The following is a 24,750-nucleotide window of genomic DNA, read 5'->3' as shown; positions in this document are numbered from 1 at the left end:
TTTTTAAAATGTTCCCATTCACTACTTGTGTATTTCTATGATTCTCTAACATTCTCACACCACAAATGCCAACAGTATTATTAACAAAAATTGTCTGAATAACTGATCTCCCCAAACAGGCCCATTCCTTTAAGAGCTACTGTAACTTTTCAAATATGTAAATCTGTTCATTCTAGAAGAGATTAGCTGCAAATTTGTTCTTACTAAAGGCAAACCCAAACCAGCATTTCTATTAAGACAGAGTGAAAAAGAATCAATGAATTGATTTAAGAAAATGGATTTGCTCCCATAAAAGAACATGGATGAAAGCTTCTGTGCTTTTCCAATTAGCTCTAAAACACCTGGGAAAAAGTTAAGATCTTGAAATGAAAACTTGAGAAATCACATGGTTATGCTGAAAACAAAAATCTGTTGAAAAGCTAACAGCTATGAGACATCTGAATACCAAAGCTGTTTTCCCTACAGTAGGTTTTTAACCTCCTCCCCCCCTTTTTTTTTTCCATTCTGTATGTGTACGCACATACAAATCCCCCCTTCAAACCTTAGCATGAGGTATATTACAGTAACTGCAGTACAGCTCATCTGAAGACCCTCCCAAAAACTGGAAACAAACATTGCAACAAAAGGTAAAAAAAACCTCTGGTTATTACAGCTACCAGAGGACCTCACAAGGATAAATGGAAAGGAAAGCATGCTCAGAATACAATTCAAACAGTCTTTTGGAAAAGAAAGGCTACAACTCTAAATTTCTAAATGTGAAATGAAGAAGGATGCAATGTGTTTATAAAGTGAACTCTAAATAGGTAGGGTTTGGCAGGGGGGAGAGCAGAATCTGTATACTCAGTAAGAGGATGATTTCTGAATGTACATTCAGGACTATGATCTTCAAAGTGTTAAGATTATTACCATTAATACAGCTTAAAGATGCACATAAATGGTGTATTAAAATAATTCTTTCCAACCCCATTGGCTGGTTGGTTGGTTGGGTTGGGGGGAGTTGGTTCTTTTGGCTTGGTTTTTTTTTTTACTGTCCAAGAATGCTACCTCATCAAAAGATTCTCAGTTAATGTGACATCTTTTTCAGTAAGCAATATTGACTAGCATTATTTCAGTGTCACGTTTTAAAAACTCTTTTTAAACTCTATTAATGAGCTTTATGTTATCAGTTCTGGGGTTTTTTTTCCTCCCAGATCTTATGGTGGGATGACCATTCAGTATCAAAATCATTCCGCCTAATCCTTTTAGGTATTCAACATGATACGCACTTTTTTTTCAGTCTTAGGTGGTCCTAACAGAGCCCTTTAACCAGTTCTAAGTACTTCTATTTTCTGTATCTGCCTGTTTAAAAGGTCTGCCTATAGTAACTAGTTTCTAGAATTCTGATTATTGTTCAAATAAATGTATCATAATGTACATAAAAGCACTTCGTATTTTTCTCAACCGCAGAACAGTACGTCTTCAACAGTCCTATTGTAAATAAAGATGATGTTAAACAACAGCTATTAATGATGCATATTTTAAAACCAGCTGGTGTAATTTATATCCAAGAGTCTTAAAAGATCTGGCTAAAGCCTACAGAAGGTGTAACATTTTTTCAGTAAATCTTGGAAAAATTGAGGTTTAAAAGAAAAATAAGTTTGGAAACACTATGAAGCTTTACAAAAGCTTTTGGAAGTTGGGAGAAATGGACCATTTGTAGGCAAAACAAACAGTTTAACAAGATTCTGTGGTACAAGTACGCACCACAGAAGTACATAACAAACGTGACTGAAAACCCCCTGAAATTAGCAATTACCAATTTGTCTTTATTTAGTACAATACTGAAGATGTTACTATTTAGTAATCAAGCTCTGATTACTAAATTACTAAATGATGATGTCATTCTTCTTAACTTAGGTTTATCTGCACTCACCCTTGCTTTCAACAGATTTTTACAGTGAAGACTGTAAGGAAAAACTCCCCACTTCCCAGGAAATCTCCCCACAAATCCGAAGTGTTTCTGTGTTTCACACCTTTGGCTTGCTTAAGTGCCAGTGTTGAAAAACATAAAATCACATCGTGATTCAGTTATGTTCCTGCCATTTGAACTGTAACTGGCAAATGGAGACTTTGTTCAGTGTTTGTGAATATGGCTTCTCCCCCAAATACTGTAGCACAGTGACATGTTCTTAACTGCGGGTCACAGATTTCTTTTTATGTCCTTCTGCTCATGCTGTTGCATTGATTATGATCTCTATACACAATACTGCCTGCAACATCATTGGCTTTGTATTCGTGGCCTAAAGTAATTTTCCTGGATGAGATTATCTTGAGGGCCTTCACTGAATATTTTAGTATGTCAAAACTACGATCACTTATGTTTTAGTGTTAATTATGGGGACAAGAAAATCAGCACCCTTTGTATCTTTCAGATTTTTCCCTACTCTCCTCTGCAAGGGGATGTTTCATGACATACCCAGTGTCTCTTCACATGCAAAAGTTTGCTTTTAGTGCACTTCATGCAAGGAATGCTTGCGACATTTATTTTGGTAGCACTGCCAACCTAGGAAGACTTTCCCTAACTGAGACACTGGTTTCCACTTCATACTGTCAACCCAAGTGGTTATTCTGGGGAAAAAGAACACTCATACTGTATGAGGAAACGAATGCAGATTAAAAATCAGCTTACATAACCTAGCATTAATAAGCTGTATTTTAAATCTTGCCCTGGTTAATGTACAGGGTCACACACAGCTTACAAAACAGCTGCTGGGATAGGAGAAGACAGGAAATAAGGAAGCAGGGAGAAAGACTGGAATTTATACTTAAGCCGCCTCACACCAAAAGAAATGACATAACAACAGACTGAGAATCTGTAAGTTTCTCATTACACCCTCATTTGCAGAAGACTTCTAGCTTACACAAGCTTGTTCAGTCAATCTATGAATAACTACATGGATCATCCTTGCAGTTAAATGCCATTGCTGATATAGCTACTGAGCCTTGCCTTTAAACAGGAAAAAACGCAACCAGCTCCCTCATGTGCACTGGCCATCTCTACAGTAACTTTCCAAATCCGAATAACTGATAAATATACCACAACAGCAGAAGAATTCTGCTTGCTTCCTTCCTTCAGGATTTGAGCTAAGATTTAGATCAGCAGTTCAACAGTCATAACTATGGCATTATTTCACAATTTCACATTAAGTAAGATTTATAAACAGAGATAATTTTTTTTTTAGTTAAAAAGATCTGCAGCTTTTGTAGTTTCTCACCTCGTTTTTCCAGAAGTATTTTTAACAACTTTTCGGAATGACTGATTTGCTGAGGATCTTGTAGACATAGTTCTAGGAGAAGCACGAACAAAACTAGATGGTGGCGTCTTAGGGATCTTCTTTACTAAGTGAGTCACCCACTTCTTCTGTTCATCTTGACAGGATGCCAATAACAACATATCTCTTGCTGAAGTTACATCGTAACTCACTAAAAGTAAACGGAGGAATACGATTCAGTGAAAACTAGGACTTGTTATGAAAAAAAAACGGTGTGCCACTGGAAAGAATGATGACACCTATATACATACTTGTATTGGAATTGTTTATATATGCCTGGAAGACGAGAAACAGCATGGGAAATTATGAATATAGTTTCTTTCAATATTTGTCATTCTACATTAAGATTCTTGATTCTAACATTAATATTCAAGAAATGAGAAAACTTACACCAATTGCAGTCTTAATAAGCTGCAAATTAATAAGCTGGAAAGCTGCATGGGTGCCTCATGGATGAATTCCAGAGCACAAACCCCAAATATTCCACAGGAGCACAGAGAAGAAACCTTTACTCCAACCCATGAAGTTGGAGTAGAACCACTCTTCAAGGTCTTAGCACAGCGTGGTGACGTGGCAGCTGCATTGTCTCTAACGTGGGCCGTGTATAAGAGAGAATGGTCTGGGAACTGAGGAGCTGCCCAGTACTTGGGCACAAACCGCTGGGGACCCTTGTGCTCTTGGGGCCCTCAGCAAAGCCACATCAGTGACACCACCACAGGCTCCCTATGGAGGCTTCCCACAGCTGCCTGTTCACGGGCAGTGTTAACAGCCTATTATTTTAATAGCACCTTTCACATCTAAAATCATAAAGCTAAGGAGTAGAAAACTTTTAAACTAAAGTGCTTTTATTTGCCTTTGATAGTTTAGCAGGTCTGGCTACGCACGCAGAGAACACAGAATGCAAAAACCCACAAGTATACCTTTGCATGGTGCAATTAATTCCTCCTTTTTATCTAAGTGGTCTCTATGGCATTTCACATGGCATCTTCGACATTCTAGGGCAGCAGGGGGTTTAAAGACATGCCAAAGAGGTTTGGCACAGGCCTCACAGTTGGCTGGAAAGTGGTATAATGTTGGAATAAATTCGTGGCCTTTGTGATTTAGAAAATTCGTCTTCTCTGTCGGCTGTACTGGTTCTACCTCCAAATCCTTCCTGCATTCCCCCTCATTAGCATAGAGAATCTGAAAAAGAATACTGCTGTGTTATTGCTGAAGCACTATGTATTTTTCTATACTTTTCAAAGAAGCCACCAAACTTTTCAAGAGAGTTAAATAGAAATGGGAATACACTTCTTTTTACCTGGAATATTTTAGGAATTTCTTCAGTTTCAGCTCTATATACATCTCCTTGAGTCACAGGCCGGACATGGAACAGCTTACTAGTTTAGAAGAAACATGAATCAGATAATGTTAAAAGGCTATGAGTGTTTTAAAAACAGTTATCAAAGTGCTTTGAAGTTCTTGTAAATCTTGTTTATACAAGTGATATGATATATTTTAAGGCTACAATATGATTTTAGGAATTAATTCATAGACCATACAGATCTTGCCTACCCAAGTAAGACCAAAACATTTCATAGCATGGAAAGAGGGTTGTTGTACAATGGGTTCAAGAACCATCATGGCAAATTTACCTGTGAAAAACGCGTCCAAATTCTTCCTCAAAACACTAGGAAGTCTAATGGATTATTAATAGAAAAGCTTATTGATAACCCTGGATGGAAGTAACCATATGAAGTATAGTACTACTCACTAATTATTTTACTAAATCATGTTATCAGTTGATAAACAATCAATGCCAGAACATCACAAAAGGCAATCTGGAGCACCAGCTGTTGAAAATGCTACAAAAATTGAAACAAACATCATCTTATTCTGGGTCAAGACTGCAAGTCCATCTATCCCAACATCCTGTTTTCAACAGTTGCCGTAACAGATGTTTATGAAAAGAGAGTAAGAAACAGCTCAAAGAGAAAATAACTCTTTTCCTGGTTACGAGTAATTGGCAGCTTAAGCACTTCCTGAGTTTGAGATTCCTTCCAGACCACTGTATTTGTTAGTCACCGATAGACCTATTCATAAATTTTAAAACCTTTTTTCAATTACTACTCTTTAAGGTCCCATAATGTCAATCAGCTGTTCAAACATCACACTCAGTCATATATCAGCAATGGGCTTCAGTGATATTTGACACAATTTTCCTCATGTATAACCAATCTAAAGGGATCGCAATTCATTTATTTTGTCACTTGAAACAGAAACCATCTGGAAAAGTTAGAAATGCTTTGGGCTTGATAAACATTGATCCTTTCTCAGCAAGAATACGGTATAAAGCAAGGGGACGAGACCTAAAAATCAGACAGCCAGTTCCCTATCTATCCCACAACTACCATGTCCTGCTTTAGAAAGCAGCTATTGAAGCAACTGGAAAAAACAGTCATTACACTGAATCATAAAAAGAGATAGCATAATATGTAGGTTCCACTGTCTCTGACTCTTCTCTGTCATAATGAGCTGAGGCTCTTGATTTCTGTAAATTCAGACCACTGACTACAGACAGTACCACACTATTGTGTGTTTAACTTTTTCTCTAACTTTTAGCAATAGTAGGACAAATAAAAAGTAGTATCTTCTGTTAACAGCACCCTAAAATAGATAAACAGACATTTTCCAACATTTCCATTTTCCATATGGGAAATTAAAGAAATATTTATGGAATTTTGATTCCAAGCTTCTAGATTTGTTATCAGTTCTCTCTCACACGATACTCTTTTGCCAATTTGTATCCAAAATTAACAGTAACTTTACTTACTCTATATCTAGTACCATGGATGGATTAGACTGGTCCTTGTCCTTTTCATCATTGTAGAACAGTATCTTTTTACTGCTCACCACAACATACTGGGGAAAGAAAGGGTAAAAACAAGTTAAAATTGCATTTTAAAAAGCAACATGTATCCTTCTGTACTCCCACATATATGCACATAAAAAGCCTGAGTAAATTAAGGTTTTTAAACTAGTATCAGGAGATATTTAAATCATCGTGCAGGCAGCTACAATACTGACAGCTGTGCAATGCTACAGGCTGGAGTATTGTCACTGGAGAACTCTAAAAGGCTTGTCACAACTCTGGAAGTCCATCTGTACACAAACTCACAAATTTCAGTTGCTACTGGTGTGTTACTATGAAAATTACCGTATCACTGAGAAACGCCTGGAATGCAGAATCTATCACTTATTGACAAAGTTGTAAACAACAACTGTAGTTCTAGAGACCTGCAGGACTCACTGGTACTTCATACCAAACTACTGGTAGGCTAAAAGAGATTCTCACAGCTCCAGTTAACTATTTCCTACACTTTCAATTTAATGGACTGCTAAAGTAAAGAGCCAAAATGAATCAGCAGAAACAGAGGTCTGGTATACATTCCAAATCTAGGAATACACTGAGACAGTAAGAGAAAGGTTTGCAGAGCAGGAGAAAAGAAATGGACATTCTTTTGCTATGTGTCACTTTAAAGGTCAAACCACAGAGTTTCTTCCAGAATGGTAAAATTGTTAAAGAACAGAAACATTTGGTAATGTGTTGATTAGGTTTTTCCCTGAGTATTTTAAAGGTTCTTACTCAAAATATGCATATTAATACATTATACCTATCCCACACCACTGAAAAAATGGAGTACTCCAGAATGCATGGGATTCTGGTGAATAGGCAAGAGCTACTGGAAAGGCACTGTGAGTTTTAAGCAGGAGTGGACTGCAGGCCCCATTTCCAAGAGAATTCCCAAATGCCAAGTATGACTGCAGTGTCCACCTCCCTTCCGTCTCAGAAAGCTCAAGGATGTTGTCCCCAACCTAAAGTACACAGACACCCTTCCAGTGATGCTAACAATCACACAGAATTATAAACACTTGTTCATATGACAGGGAAAAAAAAGCAAGCTGCTCAGAAAAAAAGTTTTGCAACCCACAGGCCAGTTAAGATCAAACACCTCTAACCTAAGCACTTCCCAGTGAGTTCAAGCCTGTAGAATTCACTGCCTGCTGCTCTTCGGTGGGAGCTGCCAGTCCAACATCTTTGCTACAACCATCTGTGAGCATAAGCTCAGTGACAGCTGTGGCAGTTCCCTCCCCTATAGTTTCAAATGTTTTAGAAACAACGTATAAAAGGTACTAGGTGCTAAAAAGGATTAAAAGAGGTAGTCTGGCTGCTCTCTCTATATTGAGCTCCAGATTCACGTATAATATGACTCAGAAGCAGGGAAAAGGACAGAAAAGCAAGAGAGTGAATACACAAACAGTTCATCTTGAACTCCAGTTACTGGTAGGTAATTGAATGGGTTTCTGCACGATGCAGATACTGACAATTTAAGTAAATGCTGTTTATTCCTCCTACAAGAGGAGGTTGAACCTCCTCATTACAGAGGACTTTGACCTCAAAACCTGAATACAAAAGTTACCTTCTTCCCCCTTATTAAAAGGGCTTTCAGCCCCTCAGTCAGGATTTTTTATTAGAAAAGAATAAAGAGGCTGACTACAAGCCTCCTGAAGTTTCAGATGCGGTACAGTCCAGCCAACAGAATACACATGTAAGTCAGCATGGCCCCTCACTACTGTATCTCACTGGTTTGAACCTCAGCTAGTTTAAGGAATCTTACCAGCATGACTCATTTTATGACAGAGGCATCCATCTGTAGCTCAAATTCCTTCAAAGTGCAAGAACTATTATTCAAACTAGGAAAGTTTGAATGGAGTAACTGCCTAAAATATCTTGAGGAAACTAAGTATGCCTATAATGGGCATGCCTAAAGAAGCTCAGATACAGTCTTTCACTGAAGAAGCTGCATTTATCACAAGTTTAAAATGTTAATCATCAGAGGATGCAAGAATAATCTCCATTTCCTAAAGACAACCAGAAAAGGCTGCTGGAGGTATTCTGAGAGGAAAATAATGCAGTATTTTAGATAATACAGAGCAGAATAAAACTACACGACTTGTGCCTAGGCACAGTCACTTCCATTCACGGACACTGCCGGAAGTCTGACAGCCACTTGGAGAATCAATTCTGGAACAACAGGAGTCAAACAGCCTCAGCTATCAAACGGAACAAATTCTGGAACAGATTACAAATAGGTGTGTGTCGTGAGACACCTGAAGAACATTCAAACACTACCAATGTTTGACTCGAATACACCACCAAGAACATTCTTGACCTTGCTCTGCAGACTTCCTGCAGTTCTGCTAATAGGGAGACAAAGTGAAATGCAAAGAGACCAGAAACCAACTGAAAAGCATTTGAGGTGTCTGTACAAAACCCCAGGTTCCAAACTGTGGTAAGCAAGCATTTTCAACATGGGACTTGTTCACATCGCCTCTCATCTGAGGGTCTGGGAGAATACTCTAAGCAGCCATTAGTTGAAATAGGGCAGAGCTTAACACTTGCTCTCAGCAAGCTAGAATAGGTGGTGATTTTAACTTACAAACACATCACCAAGGAGGTCTGATGTTGATGTAAAAATAGGCAAGTCTGCAACTCAAAACACTTTGTATAAAGAAGGTCATGTCAGCCAAGTGAAAAGCAGAGAACTTGAAAGGAGGAGTTCAGCAGCTAAAGGCCCAATACAAACACTTCAGTGCTTCTTTGACAGGAATTAAATCCTTCTCCATTAAATTTTGTTGGAACCATTTCTAACACTTGTAGAATGCAAACGTAAATAGGAGCATCTGAAAAGGATCTTTCAGCAGGAATCAGAAAGTTATGTTGAAAGTGTCATGAATTAACTGAGTAATTTCCAATACTGGTCTTTGAATATAAGCAAGGAAGATGCAGGGAAATAAACTACTTCATACAAATTGCTTGCAAAATTTACGAAATTCTAGTGACCACGTTCACTTTTGCAATTTGTTATACTAAAAGATGTTCAACAGGCAAACTGGAAAACCAGAAAACATAATCGGAAACTTGTTCTAAGCTTCTAGACATCTCAATTTGAACATTGGAAGTTTCAAAGAACCAGATCATAACCTCTGCAGAGGCAAAAGAACACTGCTTTGTTTAGAGTGGGAATTCCAGCACAGAGGTTCAGTTTCTGAGAGTAAACCAGTTCTTTTCAAGCAAGACTGACCATTTTAAAAGTCAGGGAGATGGACATGTCCTTGGAAATCATGTGTGGCAAGTTATAATGTGGTGCACTCTTCCATGGCCTTCACAAAATGTGTGGTATTGACTACTCTCTGCTGTCAAATTGCACAAAAAGCTTATTTTTCAGTAAGAGTATAATAAAGAAGCTTACTCAAAGGAGAAATGGGATTTTTAATGGTTCCAAGCTGCCTATTGTAAAGCATTTCCTCACCCACCTGTTATTACTACAGATTTCATACTGAACTTGAATTTTCTTATTGGGTTTTTTCTCTTCAATAAAGTAATGTATACAGACTAAATTACTCTAATTATTTTGTTTGTTTCTTAAATGTGAGCTGTAAAACCATTTCACCGTATGCCTAAAAACTTTCCAAAGGAGTTGAGGAGAAAAAAAAATAATCCGTTTGTACCTGTTTCTTCCAGCCATGTCGCTTTATATTTCCTTTGTTTGGTACTGAAAGCCAACCTTCAAGTCTCGATTCTGGTTTAAAAAAATGCATATTAAATAATTTTATGTATTGATAATAATAAAGCAGAATAGCACAAAAGCAAGTTATTACTAGAAAGGAAGATGTACTACATGCAGTAATAGGCAATAACCTATTTGGCAAAGCAGAATAAAAAGCACAGGTAAATAAAATGAAGATATAAGCATTTACTTCATGCTTCGTCACAAGCTAACACTTGATGATACAGTTACTGCAAAATAAAGTGAAACTGTTTTCCTTGATGCCAACATCTAACACTCTGTAAATAGTTTGCAAAGAGCCAGGCAGGAAAGACTTTGCTTTGAAAATGTGTTACAGCTTAAACAGAGGATGATTAAGAGATTTTCAATATAAACATAATTTGACATCCAGAGGGGCTATATGAAAATACTCAGCAGGAAGATGCAGCAAGTAAAACAAACCAGATTTCACATTTTCACGAAAAAAGGAGAGCGCACAAGACCAAGCAAAGCTACATGGGTGTCCCATTACTCACAGAAGATAAGCATAGGAGATAAATAAATAAGGAATGCAGGAAGAATCAACTAGATATAAAGAACAAGAGACAAGCATTTTATTAAAATTTTCAGTGGACAATTTTCCAGAGAGTAGTGTAATAACATTTTCCTACCACCAAACTACTGAAATAATTTAACAATGACACAAAGAAGTGTCACAAGAAAATTAGCATTCTGCCTAATGAGAATCACAGATTTTAAAAACCCCTCCAGCTAACTGATACTGGTTTGTGACAGATATTTTTAAAATTATGAAGACAGGTAATAGCAGTGAGAAGCTATCATGATTCCATTAATTTGAAATGACACTGTAAAAAGTCTCACAATTTTGTAAATGTAAGAATGAAGTAATCAAAATTTTACTCCGTAATTAGAAATGTATTTCACAATTGACAAAAATTTTGTAAATTTTTTGTAAATTATTATAAAAATGTGATTTGTAAAAAAAGTGTCAGAGTACAGAAATATAGCCAATAGCTAATGTATGCATTCTTGACAATAAACTTAACTGGCAGCACTAAAAACATTCTCCACAAATATTTATGTAAGAGGGAGCTACTGGTCCCTTTTATCCTTCAGGAATAACTCTCTGAGACATGTAGCCCAGCAAGCTCTGAAAATACATCCAAATATATAAAAGTTACTGTCTATATACTTTGTTATGTAAAATTAAACGAGATTGACAGCCTGGCCTTCTACAAGGCACTAAAACTAGGCATAAAACCCCCCTCCCTGCATTAGCCTTACAGCATACAATATTTAGAGAAGTGGACTACACTTAAAAATATAGAATCATTTCCTAACATTTCTCCGCACAGAGTAACTTCAAAATACTGGGGGACCACTGACCTATTGAAATTCTAATTGGAAGAAAGGCATGATAGCAGAACTCATTCCAGTAAGAAACCTTCCTGGACAAATGAAGGAAATTTGTATTTCCCTGCCTCTCATAAGAATTGTGGGGGGTAGGGGTTGCCCCAGACCCCCCCCCCAATTCTGGATATTCAGTAAGTCTGGAAAAAGAAACCTATTTCCTTCATGTCTGCAGGCATCACAGATAATGCCTACCCTATTCTGAATACTTTAATTTTTACATCAAGAGAAGGTTGTTCCATTTTTAGTAATTTTAGAAGTATCCTAAAACTCAAGTCCTCCATTGAAAAAAAAAAAAAGTGATTAACTGCTGATAAAGAACATGGTATGGATAACTGTGATTCAAAAGGAATATAGTATTGCATTGGGTCTGGCTGAAATGCAGTTAATTTTCCCTATAGCAGCCCTCATAGTGCTGTGCCGTGTTACCAGTAGCCAGCAAGGTGTGGATAACACACCAGTGGTTTGGCTGCTGCTGAGCAGTGCTGGCGCAGCACCCAGGCTGTCTCCAACATTCCCCCCACCAGTAGGCTGGGTGTGGGCAAGATTTGGGAGGGGATGCAGCCAGGAGACCTGACCCCAACTGACCAAAGGGGCCATATGACATCTGCTCAGCAATAAAACCTAAGAGAAAAGAGGAGGACGGGGGGCATTCATTTTTATATTTGTCTTCCGGAGCAACCACTAATGCCTACTGAAGTCCTACTTCCTGGGAAGTGGCTGGACATCGCCTGCTGATGGGAAGTAGAGAATAAATCTTTTGGTTTCCTCTGATTCCGCACACAGCCTTTGCTTTATTAAACTGCCTTTATCTTGACCCACGAGGTTTTTTCCATCTCCTCTTCCCAATCCTGCTGAGGAGGGGAGTGACAGAGCGGCTTGGTGGGCACCTGGTGTCTAGCCAAGGTCAACCCACCACAAGTATGGATGACTGTGATTCAAAAGGAATAAGTACACATCTGTGGAAATTGTGGCATAAGAAAATCTGGAAATACCCAATAATGATAAATTTGAAAAGATGCACCAGATACTACACTGCTTATAGGGACAGTGTGAGTAGGAGTTTTTCTAAGTTCACTTCTACTTCAGCACGTTCTGAAAGAAATTTCAAAGGAAGTAGAAAGTGGATGAGCTATTACAAATGAATCAGTTGACATTCTTTTTGGTCTACCATAAATCTATTTTAGTGAGCAAATTCTACTTGCATGAGAGATGATTTCTGAGCTGTGAATAACGTCTTGCAGTTGAAAATAACAGTTTCTGAATGTATTCCTTTTCAACAAACCTAACATTCGTCTGGAACCAAATATACTCTTGAAAGGGTAGATGAGCCCTTTCATTCCAACCCTGCCACAAAGGTTTGTCTCAAGTAATATTTATAGTGCATTTTAATTTCCCTTGACATAGTCAGCTAGCACAACTGCAAATGCTCATCTGGCCATCTCACAAGTATTTGATCTGGAAGAATAATATTTATGAGTGTTCTGATTAAGTAATTAAGAAAATATGGACTATCTAGACTATGAAAAAGAATCTTCCATTCCTGTCTTTAAAAACAGGCTCAAAACTATTGCCTGACAACTTTCCTGTTTTTTGGAAAGAATCCCAGAATTGATGCTTCATATTTCCAATCCAGAAAATCCAAGATACGCCTCAAAAATATCTGATGGCTAGCTGGACCTGAATAGAATATGAAGAAAGAACTCCAGGCTACAGATCTTATAATTATCTCAATATATATTAAAATGAGGATTTGCATTCTAAACATCTTCATGGTTAGTACTCATATTTCAGGATTTGTTGTGATTCTAACAGTAACCCTTCAATAAAATCACACAAGACAACCATGACTGCACTAATTTATAAGACTTTTTGTTGTTTTAGAGCTAAGTAACACAGGCACCTTCATGAGCAGTAGAGCATCTCTTTCCAATGTTCAAGAATTTCTACTCCTCAGACTCTTCCACAGTAACCAAAAACCTGGAGATACTACCTTGCTAATCCTTTCCAGTCTACCCCTCCCATTTGGTTCCTTCCCTCCTCAGATTGTCCTACTATAATTTCATGTGCATCTATCTCACCAAGGATTGCTGGCTGGATCTTACTTTGAGGCTTATTCAGGTGATGGCTACTTGCAGGTATTTCAGAAAGTCATATCTGTGTCCCATAGTCCAAAAAACCTGCTGGCTTAAATGGTCCAGGTTTATTATTCCATCCTATCTTTGTGTAAAACACGATTTATAACATATGTGGTAAAATATTATATGCTGCAGTTAAACCTGTAGGACAGCTCAGTTGCTTCAATTATCTTGCCAATCAGATGAAAAAAACCTTAATTCACAACAGGTTAAGTGCCCTATAACAATTAGGAAAAAACCCCTTAAGTTCCTGATTACATTTTGTCTTGACAAAGAAGAATTCTGTTTACAATCATGTAAGTACTAAGACTTCCTAAGTCCAACCAGGAGGAAGAGGCATTCCAAATGCATCATTAAAAAGCAAATATTTCAGTTGTTTCAGTAAGGTCTCTGTTAACATTGGAGACATCAGCTGAGACATGAGCTGCTATCTGAATCAATAATCAGGAGCAAGAGTCACAAAAAATGCCTAGAACTGAATAAAAGGAAGACCTTCCTCCAAGTCATGATCTTTCCCATCTAGTGAAGCAAAAGCCTGAGAATAGCCTGGATTGTCTAAACAAGCCAATCTCTACCTTGAGAGCAGCTTAAGTTGCCCTGGGAGCTACCAGAACTTGAGGGGGTATTTAGTTCAATGACAGACAGAAACCACCTCCAAGTAAGATGCAGCTCTAAAGTGTGTTACCGTGTGATTTCTCTGTATCTACCTCCAAATACGGAAAAAATTTCCTTAAATTTTTCTAAGTATTAGGAATTCATTTTAGTATTACCTTGAGTTTATTCAGAGTGCAAAGCCTTCTGACCCCAAAATTTTACAAGATGCTCTTCCTGTAAATTATGAATTCTACTATCATAGCCTCTCTGGTGGCTGGTAACCTAAGCTCCCTGATTATACAAGACACTGCCCCACAGTGTGAACCTCTCTGCCATGCAGGAGGACTGCAAAAAGTGCCTGATTGCCAGGGGTTTCTCTGGAATTCTGCCAACATTTCTATCACACCGTCTCATACCAAGTTTTTTCTCAATTAAACCAGAGACTGCCCATTGCCAGAATTAGACCATGGAATCAATCTTTTATACATGTTTACATTATTCTGCGTTTTTATTTTTTCCCTGTGACAGGAAACTGAATAAATCATACTATGATTACTTATTTAGTAATTCTACCATTTATTTGCCTTAAATATTTTTTAAGGAATGTCTTTGCCTTAAGAACAGATGCATCAGCTAGAGAATCATATTGACTACTCATCAGATCCACCTTTTAAGATGCTATTCAAGATGCTCTGAAGGAATGTCTATGAGCTACAGAACTGATGTAAACTTAGCACACAGTTGAAGACAACCAACTTCATACAATTACATTGTAGCAAATGAACTGCTGTGGTATGCCACCTTCTGTTTTGAAGACTAATTACTTGGTTTGCAGAAAAACAACTATGCACTGGATAATTTCCTCTTTCTGTGGCATAGGGTATTTTTACCTTGAAGACTGGCTTTGTTATTTTTTCCTCCTTATAATGCTAGCGCACTCCTCCTCTGCCCTCTACTTGACTCTTTGACAAATGTGTGAAATCAGACATGATCAAGGCAATTTTGCATTCAAGATACAAAATACAGTCATGATGTTGTGGAAATGCTGGCCCTGTATTCTATTCACTGGACATTGCACATTGTATTCACTATATTCAAACAGCAGCAGATGTAAAGATACTCTTTCTGTGAAAGGGGATAAAAATTATGCTAATGCCGATCCATACAGTGGGAAGAGTGCTGCAAGAAAAAATTAAGACAAATATAAGTAGCTAAGCTACAAAATTAAAAAAAAAAGCGGAAATGTCATATAGAAAGAGACAGCCAGAAGATTTTGAAAGGTAGTAACTTGTTCGAAATAATCCTTCCAAAACTACGTGTATGCACAAAATCAAGTAGTTCAAATACGCCTTCCTCTTACCTGAAAGATTTCCATCTGTTTCATCTGGCTGGAGACTAGCAACACTGGTAGAGTCCATTCCTTGCTGGAGGTCCAAAATTTTCCTTCGGAGTTGTTCTATGTCACTCTCTTTACTATCCAGCTGCATCTGGAGCTCATTCCTGTACGTAGATTCTTCTGCTAGTTGCTGTATTTATACACACATGCATAGTTACTGTGATACCAAGAATATGGCAGCAAAGTATTCTGAAAACAAGGCGCTTTTTTTCTACTATCTCTAGATAGTTTTCATAGCATTAGAATAAATTATTATAGTAGAAGTGTTTGTTCAGCCTTGGAGAAAAGTTAAATATCAAAGATCTAGCAATGTATTCAAGTACAGAACAGTCTGATTAATCTATTAAATTGCCATTTGTTTTGAAAAGGTGACCACCTACCAGTGAAATAAACTGCATAAGTAGTATGCCACACAGTATTCAGTTTTTTAGTCTTCAGAATATATTAGTAACTTCCACAGTTAAGAATTTAGAAAGGGGAAATGAATGAGAACAAGCACAGCTGCACACTTGTCAAGTTCTCTGCCTCACTAAAATTCTGTAGCCTAGACATGTGAAAAGGAACTTGTTCTTCTTTCAAGTAGACTAGGAACTAGACATTTTTCCTGCAGAGAGGATTCCACAAAGTGACAAAAAAAAATTTTAAGATTATTTTACCGCTTGCATTTCATTGAGCTCCTTTTGGTATTTCACTACCATCTGATTGAATTTCTCTTTTTCTTGATTAAGCTCTAATTGGAGCTTTCGGTTTTCCTTCTCTTTCTTCCTCAAATCTTGCATATTAGCTTTCTTTCTGTCTATTTTAAAATCTTTCCGATTCATTATCTCAGCCAGTTTGTTGACAGCCTGTTAAGAAAAAAACAGTAAGAAAAATTATATATATGAGCATGTTTCATACAAAACTTCTAAGTCCTTCTAGTTATAGGATTCGATCAAAAAAAAGTCACCAACATAAATGGCCCTTACTCATGACAGAAGTAATACTGAAAAAGTACACAGCATCAAAACTTATTCTTTCCACTGTAAATACCAGCAATGGATATTATACATCATGGTTAATATAAACGTAATCTCAAAGGAACTGAGAGTTAGTTGCACAAAAGACAATAAACTGAAAATGTATCTGATATGCAAGGTAATTATTGTTATTAAATTGCATAAAAAGTTATACCTGTGTTTTCAGAGTTCTTTCAGTGTTAATGCTCTTCTCATAATGCATTCTAATATTATTGATTTCCTCCTCTTTTTTCATTTTGTATTCTGTTAAAATAATATTCAACTTTGAGATATTTAGGACAAGGTAAATATTTCTAAGCTTAATCACTTCTACAATTGCATCTGGTTCCCCCTCCCATTTTCTTGTTGTGTCACTTAAATGTGCAAAATACAGTTTGCAATGATAAAGGTCACTGGTTTAATGCTACTGTCATGACAGAAAAGTACCTGAAGGATATATCAGAAAGGCACCAAGATTAAATACTAAAGCCAACATACGTATTTTTGTTTCCTGGTGATGACTAAGTTTGTTATCCCACTTCCTCTGTGTTTGCACTACCAGAAGTGTTTCTACAGTACCAAAAATTATTGTCAATACCCACACAGAATACGACTGATATGACTGGACTCACATTCAGTACAGATTCTCAAATCAGGCATAAAGAGAACATGGGGAAAAAGGCTTTCTTTAAATGAGGAATGACTCTGTTACATTCCCTCCATCCCTCTCACGCACCAGTTACTCAATTCTACCAATCTTTCCATCACGCCTCCAAGTCTGCCGATTTGTTCCCAAAGTTTCTAAAAGTATGCATTTCACTGATTTCTCCACCAAAACTACAAACAGTTAAAGAACAAATTTCAAGTACTTAAAAGTAACAAACTCCATAAACTAAAAAATACTGAAAACTTCTTGCTTACTCAATCCCTGCTATTACACAAATGCAGAACTAAGGGAAAATATTTTTGTGTGCCTTCCTGCCTACATAGTGTTTGCAACAACACGGGCAACACAACCAACAAGGCCTTTACTCTCATAGTCAACAGATACTAAAGCATGCATTCCAATTTTATAATGCTTGCTCAAATGCAAAACCATGGGAGAAAACTGAACAATAAAGTAACTTCCCACATAGTCAGAATGCATGTAAATAGAATGCCAATCCACTGGTGTGCATGACATCACAATTTTGATTCTGAATCTAAATGAGATGTTACGGAAGTTGAAATACTGATATTGCTTTATTGTTAATACTGGAGATAGAAACAAAAACTTTAAGAAATACATTGTGTGCAATATGAAATGAGTAAAATACTTTTTTGTATGCGCACAAGGGCATGGCTGCCAGAAGGGGGTTAGACAGACAATATACAGAGGAGCTGTACTGGACCAGCATTCCTGACTATGCCTGCAGGAACTTACTGCCAAGTTGTTTTAAAACAAGTGAGGAGGGACTGTGAGCAGAAACTCACTTTTTCCTACCTGCTACAGCTGAGAATTTAATCAACAATACATGCAGTGCATGGAAATAGAAGCAATACCATAGAAAGAGTGGCACTTTACATGGAAAATATATTTGCAAGATGAAAACACTGACTTATTTTTTCATCAAGCCCAAAATAATAGGGAAGATAAGCAGCAATGTCTTCTCCCATTTCCATTTTCCACATACGCTTCAAATTCAATTGTGCTTCATAACAGATGAATTAAATCTCCAAAACATGACGTACCTTCCTCCTGTTTCTTAATTTTTTCACCGATCTCTGAGTTTTCTTTTGTTATTAAATCAACATCTTTGGTTAATGTGCTATTCGTTTCTTCCAGCTAAATGAAAACAAACACATTTTAAAATAAAGAACTTGCCATAAATTCTAAAAATATTTATAATACTATTATTTTAAATACCCTTAAGTCTAAAATAGCCATTTACTTGAAACGCCTTCCTCAGATTATATACAAAATATATGCTTACCTTTCAAACCTGAATTTTTTAAAAATGGTACTTTTATAATTAAAAACTCAACTTAAGCATAATTAGATTGTCAGCTATTGAAAGTGGCAATTTTTTTATTAATCTGTGGTACTTTGGAAGAAGTAGTACCTAGAGGCCTGATCCCTGGAATCCAGAGAAAAAAGCAGCTGATTGATGATACAACTCCAGCATTCAAGGCTAGAGCAGATTCATGGCATCTGCTGCTAAATATTTGTCATATATCAGGAAAACCAGCATCAAAATTAAATTTGGTCTAAATCAAAGCATACATAGATAAACATGTACATAGGTTTGGGGGGCGGGGGGCGGGGGGGAAGTAAAACCATTGCAGTTTAAATATGTTCGCTGCAAGAAGATAGAGTCAGGATCACTTTGCTAACAACTTAACAAATACATATTAAAAACCAGACATGACTGCATTCCTGAAAAAGGTTTTGTTTAAAGCCTATAGAAATGATTGCTATCAAGCTGTCTGACAAAATAATCAAAATATTTGAAACCAACAAACATATTGGCAAGAAGGTATTCCTTCCACGTCATAGAGAGACAGTCTTCTCAATGCTTCTTAAGAAATGGTGGCATTCTGGAGCTTTCAAACTTAGAGAAGAAAATATGCATAACGAACGCTACTTCTGCTTTCTTTACACAGAGTTGTAATATCCATGGTAGCGCTAACAGAAAGCCCTGAGCAATTGATCCAAGTTCAGTTATGCCTAGAGTTTTACTGAAGTTTTACACCCCCAGGGTTCTTACGAAAATCTGCATAGCTGATGCTAAATGGGAAAACCAGTAATGATAAAATAACTATGATACATTTGGCTTATTTGAAACTTCTCACTTAAGACAGTTATTAACCTGATACTAATACTGAAGAACTAAGCTATAAAATATCTTCAAAAATTACAGTTTGGGGGTTGGTTTTGTTAAACCTATTTTAAAATAGTTAACCAGCAGGAAGAAACTCAAGACCTCCAAGTTGTGGGTTTTTTTAACAGACTAAATAATTTTGCAGTAAGAGTCTCTAAAACACAGCTCCACAAATTTACAAGATTCTAAAAATACATTGGGCAGTGACAAGAAGTAATTACAAAAGGCTAAATAACTGAATTATAGATGTTTGCTGGACTTTCAATCTGGGTTCACCTCAGATTCATCGAGTCTATGTTTGTGAGTTCACATGATGGGATTTAAATGTTTAATGTTCCAACTGACTCCAAAACTCAGATACTTAAATAATTATTACTTATGACCACAACAAAACTTTATAAATTAAAATAAAAAGATAAATTTCTGTTTCCAGCTGAAGGATATATATACATAGGTATCAATTACAGTAGAATAACTTACCCTTCTTATGATGCTGTCTTTATCAGTCATTTCTTGCCTGTGTCTTGATGCTGCTTTTTTGCTTTCCTGACTTAGTTCAAAATACTGTTCTTCAAGGAGTGCTCGTGCCAATCGTTCCGACTCAGCTTTGGTTTCAGCTAAATCCAACTGGGTAGTGAGTGTTTCTCTGTAAAAAGGACATTAAGATTTTGTTCTCCTATGCAAAGCATTCCAAATTTTCAGGAAGACTAACAAACCCAAATGATACCATTCGGCTAATTGTGATTACCTTAGTTCCTTAAAAAACCCAGGATTTATAAACCACAACTCTGTACACTTGTACCTTTTAACAGTTCACACAACCTGCAGTAGCAAGCTGACTATAATTCAATTAAAATTTCAATCATCCATGAAACACCAACCCTTAGGAAAACAGGTGTCAAATTCTCCTGCCTTCAAGGAATAAAAAATAAAATAAATTGCATGTACAGTGTGGTCCATCAAAAGATAGTTAACCCTATCAGTTTTAGCTACTTCTTCACACAAGATTACTGCTCATGAAGATGTATGCTCCAAACTTTTTGAACAATAAGAAAAATTGCATAAATTTTCTGAAAACATACAGTGGTTTTATGCCTACACAATTTGTTGCAGAAAGGTTTGCAAATTCTATCTACCCCTCCTCCCTCTTTTTGTTTTAAGTCAGATACTACTCCTGAACAACTTTGTATAGACAGGTATTTTCCTCCTACATCATATTTATTAGCCCAACATCTTCTCTTTCTCCTTTTATTAGCCCACCTAAGGCTACAGTCTCCTCTTCCAGAATAAATATTTATTACATCAATTAATAAATTGGAAAAACAAGCTTGAAAAACTTCTTTATTTACTAACTTAGAAAATAGTACATCATAGTTAATGGTGTTTGGATTAACTGGTTTTGCTGTAATCAGAAGTATACTAAACTTAGAATTCAAAGTATTTTCATTATCTTTTTCTCAAGTTATTTTATTGGCCATAGAAATATATCAAGTAATTATGAGGATAATATAATAAAATAAAGTTGTTATACAAGCAAGGTGATTACCACAAATTGTAATGTTTTTTCAAATTTTGCATCTTCCTAAATTCTGAGAAGTCATTGTTCTTCTTCCAGACATTACAGAGTTCAAAGCAAGTATGAATAACCATATTTGGCTCTGAGTCAGTACAGGCAACATTCTATGTATTTGCCATCTTACTAGTGTTACAAAACACTTTTGAGATCTGTCTTTTTCTGAAGGAATTAAACATTTTAAATCGGATTCAAAATCTTAATGAGTGAGACCATATTATATGGAAAAACTTATGTCTATTTGAGAAACATAATGGGCATACTTTTCATTTTGCAATTCCTGCATTTTTCTTTGAGTTTCTTTATTCTTATCATCAATTTCTTCTTTCAGTTCCTTAACTTGAGTTTTGTAAAGTGTCTGTAAAAGAAATCATAAAAAAAAAATCATTATTCAAATTCCACAGTGAAATTCTTCATTGTTTTGGTACTGGTCGGTTTGAATCTGTCAAACCACAACACAGGGCAATACTGTCTTTAATAGAATTTCCTCCTTCCTGCCTGTCATAGATGCTCCTTTCCAGCTTCCCTTATGTAGGGAAGCATTGTGACCAGGTTAGTTTTCAATTTTCTAGTCTGGTTTCCTACACAGTTGTATAAATACACCTGCTGACAAAAGGGAAGGGCAGAGGACACAGCTGAGCAGGTCTCTTGGAGACAACAGGACAGAACTGCATCTGCTTGTAGTATCACTGTCTCAAAACGTTAGTCAAACAAGCTTAATACTGTTCTATGCTTCCACCTGTTGTATTCTGTTTGTATCCATGTATCTTTTCTCTTAGACACTAAGTTTTTTGTGTACAGACTGACTTTGTTTTAATAACTAATTCAACAGAGGCCTGATTTACGTGAATGACTTCTGTTCTTAATTCCTATATTAAGACCACCAGTAGTTCTGAAAGTTAGAAACTGATCTTCTACAGTAAAGTAATTTTGCCAAATATTCAGACTGAATTACAAATGTCTCATTTAAACTACACGGTAGTAAAAAAAGACAAAACTGAGAATGAAAGACAATATTCTGGATCTTCTTATTAGCAGTACATTATGGAGAAATACACAAAGATCTGTAACACATAATGAAATTATAATCATATGTAGTTTAGTAAACACAAAAATTTTTATTACCCTGCCAAGAAAGAACGGAATTTACAAAGTACTTCCCAAAGTGAAATGGAACTGTCCATATTCACAAATGTATTTGAAGTTCAGGCATTACAGACCATCTCATGCTGCTGTTTCTTTTCACAGAAAGGAAACAGATCCAACCAGATCTATGAAATGCACATTTTACACTCCTTGGAGTACCAAATACGACTCTTCAGGGACTCAGGTGCAGAGAAAGTATCTTTTCAGAAGGATGAGGGATATGTGCAGAATGCTACTGGATCTATAGTTCTTAAATATACTTATGGTAGATCAATAGCATAGAATATATTCCAGTAAGTATGGAGATTTTGAACCCTTGACAAAGTGTGCAATTATGTCAGAAAGATCTCTTTTCCAACCTCAAGATAGGAACCACTCTGATGAAAAATTCAGAGTTACTCAATGTACTGTATAAGATTTGACAAATGACTACAAAGCAACATATTAGACTATATAATGTTCTCTAGTTTTTTGTCCATTGTTTGTATTTCAAGCTGAATTTTGTGAATTGTTGATTTATGCCAGGTTGTTACTTACATTTAAAAATTTTTAATAGGTCAAAATATTCACTGTTCAACGATTTCATGTCAAAGACTTTGCAAGCCTTACCGAAAAATACTGCTCAGCTTCAAGTTGATCCTGAAGCTCACGCATTTGACCTTCATTTCCTCTGTACTGTCTTTGAAGGAATAAAAAAAGGAAAACAATAAAAAGTCAGCTACTAACAAATGACAAAGACTGACTATTTCTAACCAGAACAGCATCCTGCAAAGATCTTACATTTGCACACATTATTTCACAAAGACCAACAGCTGTATCCTAAGATTCTGATTTCATTACATTCCTTAGTCTACCCTGATGATCATTTCAGTACATAATTTAGAAGACAAGAAGTACTCTAAAGGGAGAAATGTTAAGTCAGCTGAAGGAAGATAAGATAAAAGCCTAATTAATGAAAAATGTCTTCAGGCAGCTTAAGAAATGTTAAAAAGAAGAATCAGGTAGTTGAAGGGGAAAAAAGCTTTTGACTCCCATGTACTAAAACGAAAAGTCTCGTGTGATTTAATGAGTAGTATCACAGTCAATCCATAAAGAAGTCACTCAAATAAAAGTGACAAATATATATATATGCCTTGACAGAGAATGATGAGTCAAGAATTGCTCTGCATCATAGCTCATAACAAAAATAGTCCAACATGGAAGGCTACATTCAGAAATCATAACATGCAGCTAAAAATATTCTTTTAGTTTAGGAAAAAAATGCCTATGCACCAGAGAACTTTTTTCACTAATAGGAGCTGGCAAAACAGTACATTTATAAATTAAGCAACTTTTTCCATTTTACTTCAGATTTTTACTTACTTAGCAAGTTGAGCCAACTCAAATTCCAGTAATCTCTTTGCTTCCAACAACGTATTGATTTCCTGTTTCAGCTGCTTCTCAGAACCCTTCAAGTTATCTGCTTCAAAAGCTTGCGCCTTTAATTCATTCTGTGCCATTATTCGCTTATTTGTCTCTTGTTCTAGCTGAAGTGTTAGATTCTTTACCTAAACGAGAAATATTTCAATTTAGGAGCATTTTGTGAATAATGAATTGCATGTGGTTGAAAGTGTTTCATATATGGATTATTTTATATCAAACACCATTGCCTAGATGCTACACATTGTACAATGTGTAAAAATATTCCTAAGTCTCCAAACACTTCAGTGCAATGATCTTATAGAAAGCTGCTGCCCTTAGAGAACATACCGATATGACACTGCAGGGTGATAAAGCTTCCCCGTACTTAGCTTGCTATTTCAAAGACCCAAATGTGTTTTATCTTATTGTAAAGGCAACAATGGAAGAAATTGTCTGTGGAAAGGTCCTGCAAATCCCTCTGTGGATTTCAGACCTTAAAAACTTCTCACCCTACAAAAAACTGCAGCCAACCAGCTATATAAAAACTAATTTACACAAGTCATGACCCCTAAGAAGGTCTCATAACCTTCATTCCCAGTGTCCTGTAAAGAAAACATAAGGATGAAACTATTATTCTTAGTACTTAATTTTCACACTCAATATTCTAATTGCATTTCCTTAAACAAATGCTTTTCTGGAGAATGCAAACTCAGAACTGCAAACCAATCACACTTCAGCGTCAAATTCACAAGCAAGTTTTTCCTTTAAAAAAAGAAAAGGAAACAAAAAACATTGCATTACATTAAATAAAGGGTTCAAATATGTAAGGCATCCAAGAGCTAAGAAACAAGCAGAAATTACCTAACACTATTTAGGCCAACAACTGTCTTCAGTTCTACTGAGAGGTGTATTATACAAGGAGCTCAGTGTAAGTGAATTTATTTTCCTATTTCTCAATGCAACAGTAATTTCTTATTTATACAGAAAATTGTGAGTGATGAACATTTTACTTACTTCATCTTCCAGTCTTTCCTTTTGCTCAAGAAGGTGTTCCAGTTTCTGCTGAGATTGCTTCAGGTCAAAGTCCAGCATGGAACACTGTTTTTCAGCTTGAACTATTTGATTTTCTGCCTTTTCTCTTGCTGCCCTTTCTTCCTTTACTTTTTTTTCCATTTCTAAACAAGATTCAAGAAAGAACAACAACAAAAAATGAGTAACGTACATTTTGCAAGAATGCATTTGTAAACACAGTCTTAAATATCCTACTATTTTTCAGACCCTTTTGTTCAGCTATTTAAGCTCTTCTGCTGTTAG

General features: G+C 36.3%; 1 protein-coding gene across 4 annotated transcripts in view; it reads right to left on the bottom strand.

The window, feature by feature from the left end:
• ROCK1 (Rho associated coiled-coil containing protein kinase 1) overlaps window positions 1-24,750 on the bottom strand; it is a 94,723-nt gene that overhangs the window by 4,210 nt on the left and 65,763 nt on the right. For all 4 annotated transcript variants that reach the window (XM_075744285.1, XM_075744283.1, XM_075744284.1 and 1 more), the window contains 14 exons: window positions 24,451-24,611; window positions 23,398-23,582; window positions 22,645-22,714; window positions 21,153-21,247; window positions 19,797-19,962; window positions 18,187-18,280; window positions 16,631-16,719; window positions 16,117-16,305; window positions 15,425-15,590; window positions 9,864-9,934; window positions 6,124-6,212; window positions 4,612-4,690; window positions 4,232-4,493; window positions 3,255-3,462 (listed from right to left, as the gene is read on the bottom strand). In XM_075744285.1, the coding sequence (XP_075600400.1) occupies window positions 3,255-3,462; window positions 4,232-4,493; window positions 4,612-4,690; window positions 6,124-6,212; window positions 9,864-9,934; window positions 15,425-15,590; window positions 16,117-16,305; window positions 16,631-16,719; window positions 18,187-18,280; window positions 19,797-19,962; window positions 21,153-21,247; window positions 22,645-22,714; window positions 23,398-23,582; window positions 24,451-24,611 (1,924 nt within the window). The remainder of the gene's footprint in view (window positions 1-3,254; window positions 3,463-4,231; window positions 4,494-4,611; window positions 4,691-6,123; window positions 6,213-9,863; window positions 9,935-15,424; window positions 15,591-16,116; window positions 16,306-16,630; window positions 16,720-18,186; window positions 18,281-19,796; window positions 19,963-21,152; window positions 21,248-22,644; window positions 22,715-23,397; window positions 23,583-24,450; window positions 24,612-24,750) is intronic.

The sequence above is a fragment of the Balearica regulorum genome, chromosome 2, assembly GCF_011004875.1.
Source record: "Balearica regulorum gibbericeps isolate bBalReg1 chromosome 2, bBalReg1.pri, whole genome shotgun sequence".
NCBI lineage: Eukaryota > Metazoa > Chordata > Aves > Gruiformes > Gruidae > Balearica > Balearica regulorum.
Note: the sequence above shows the minus strand (reverse complement) of the source record. Positions and strands in the feature narration are given on the sequence as shown.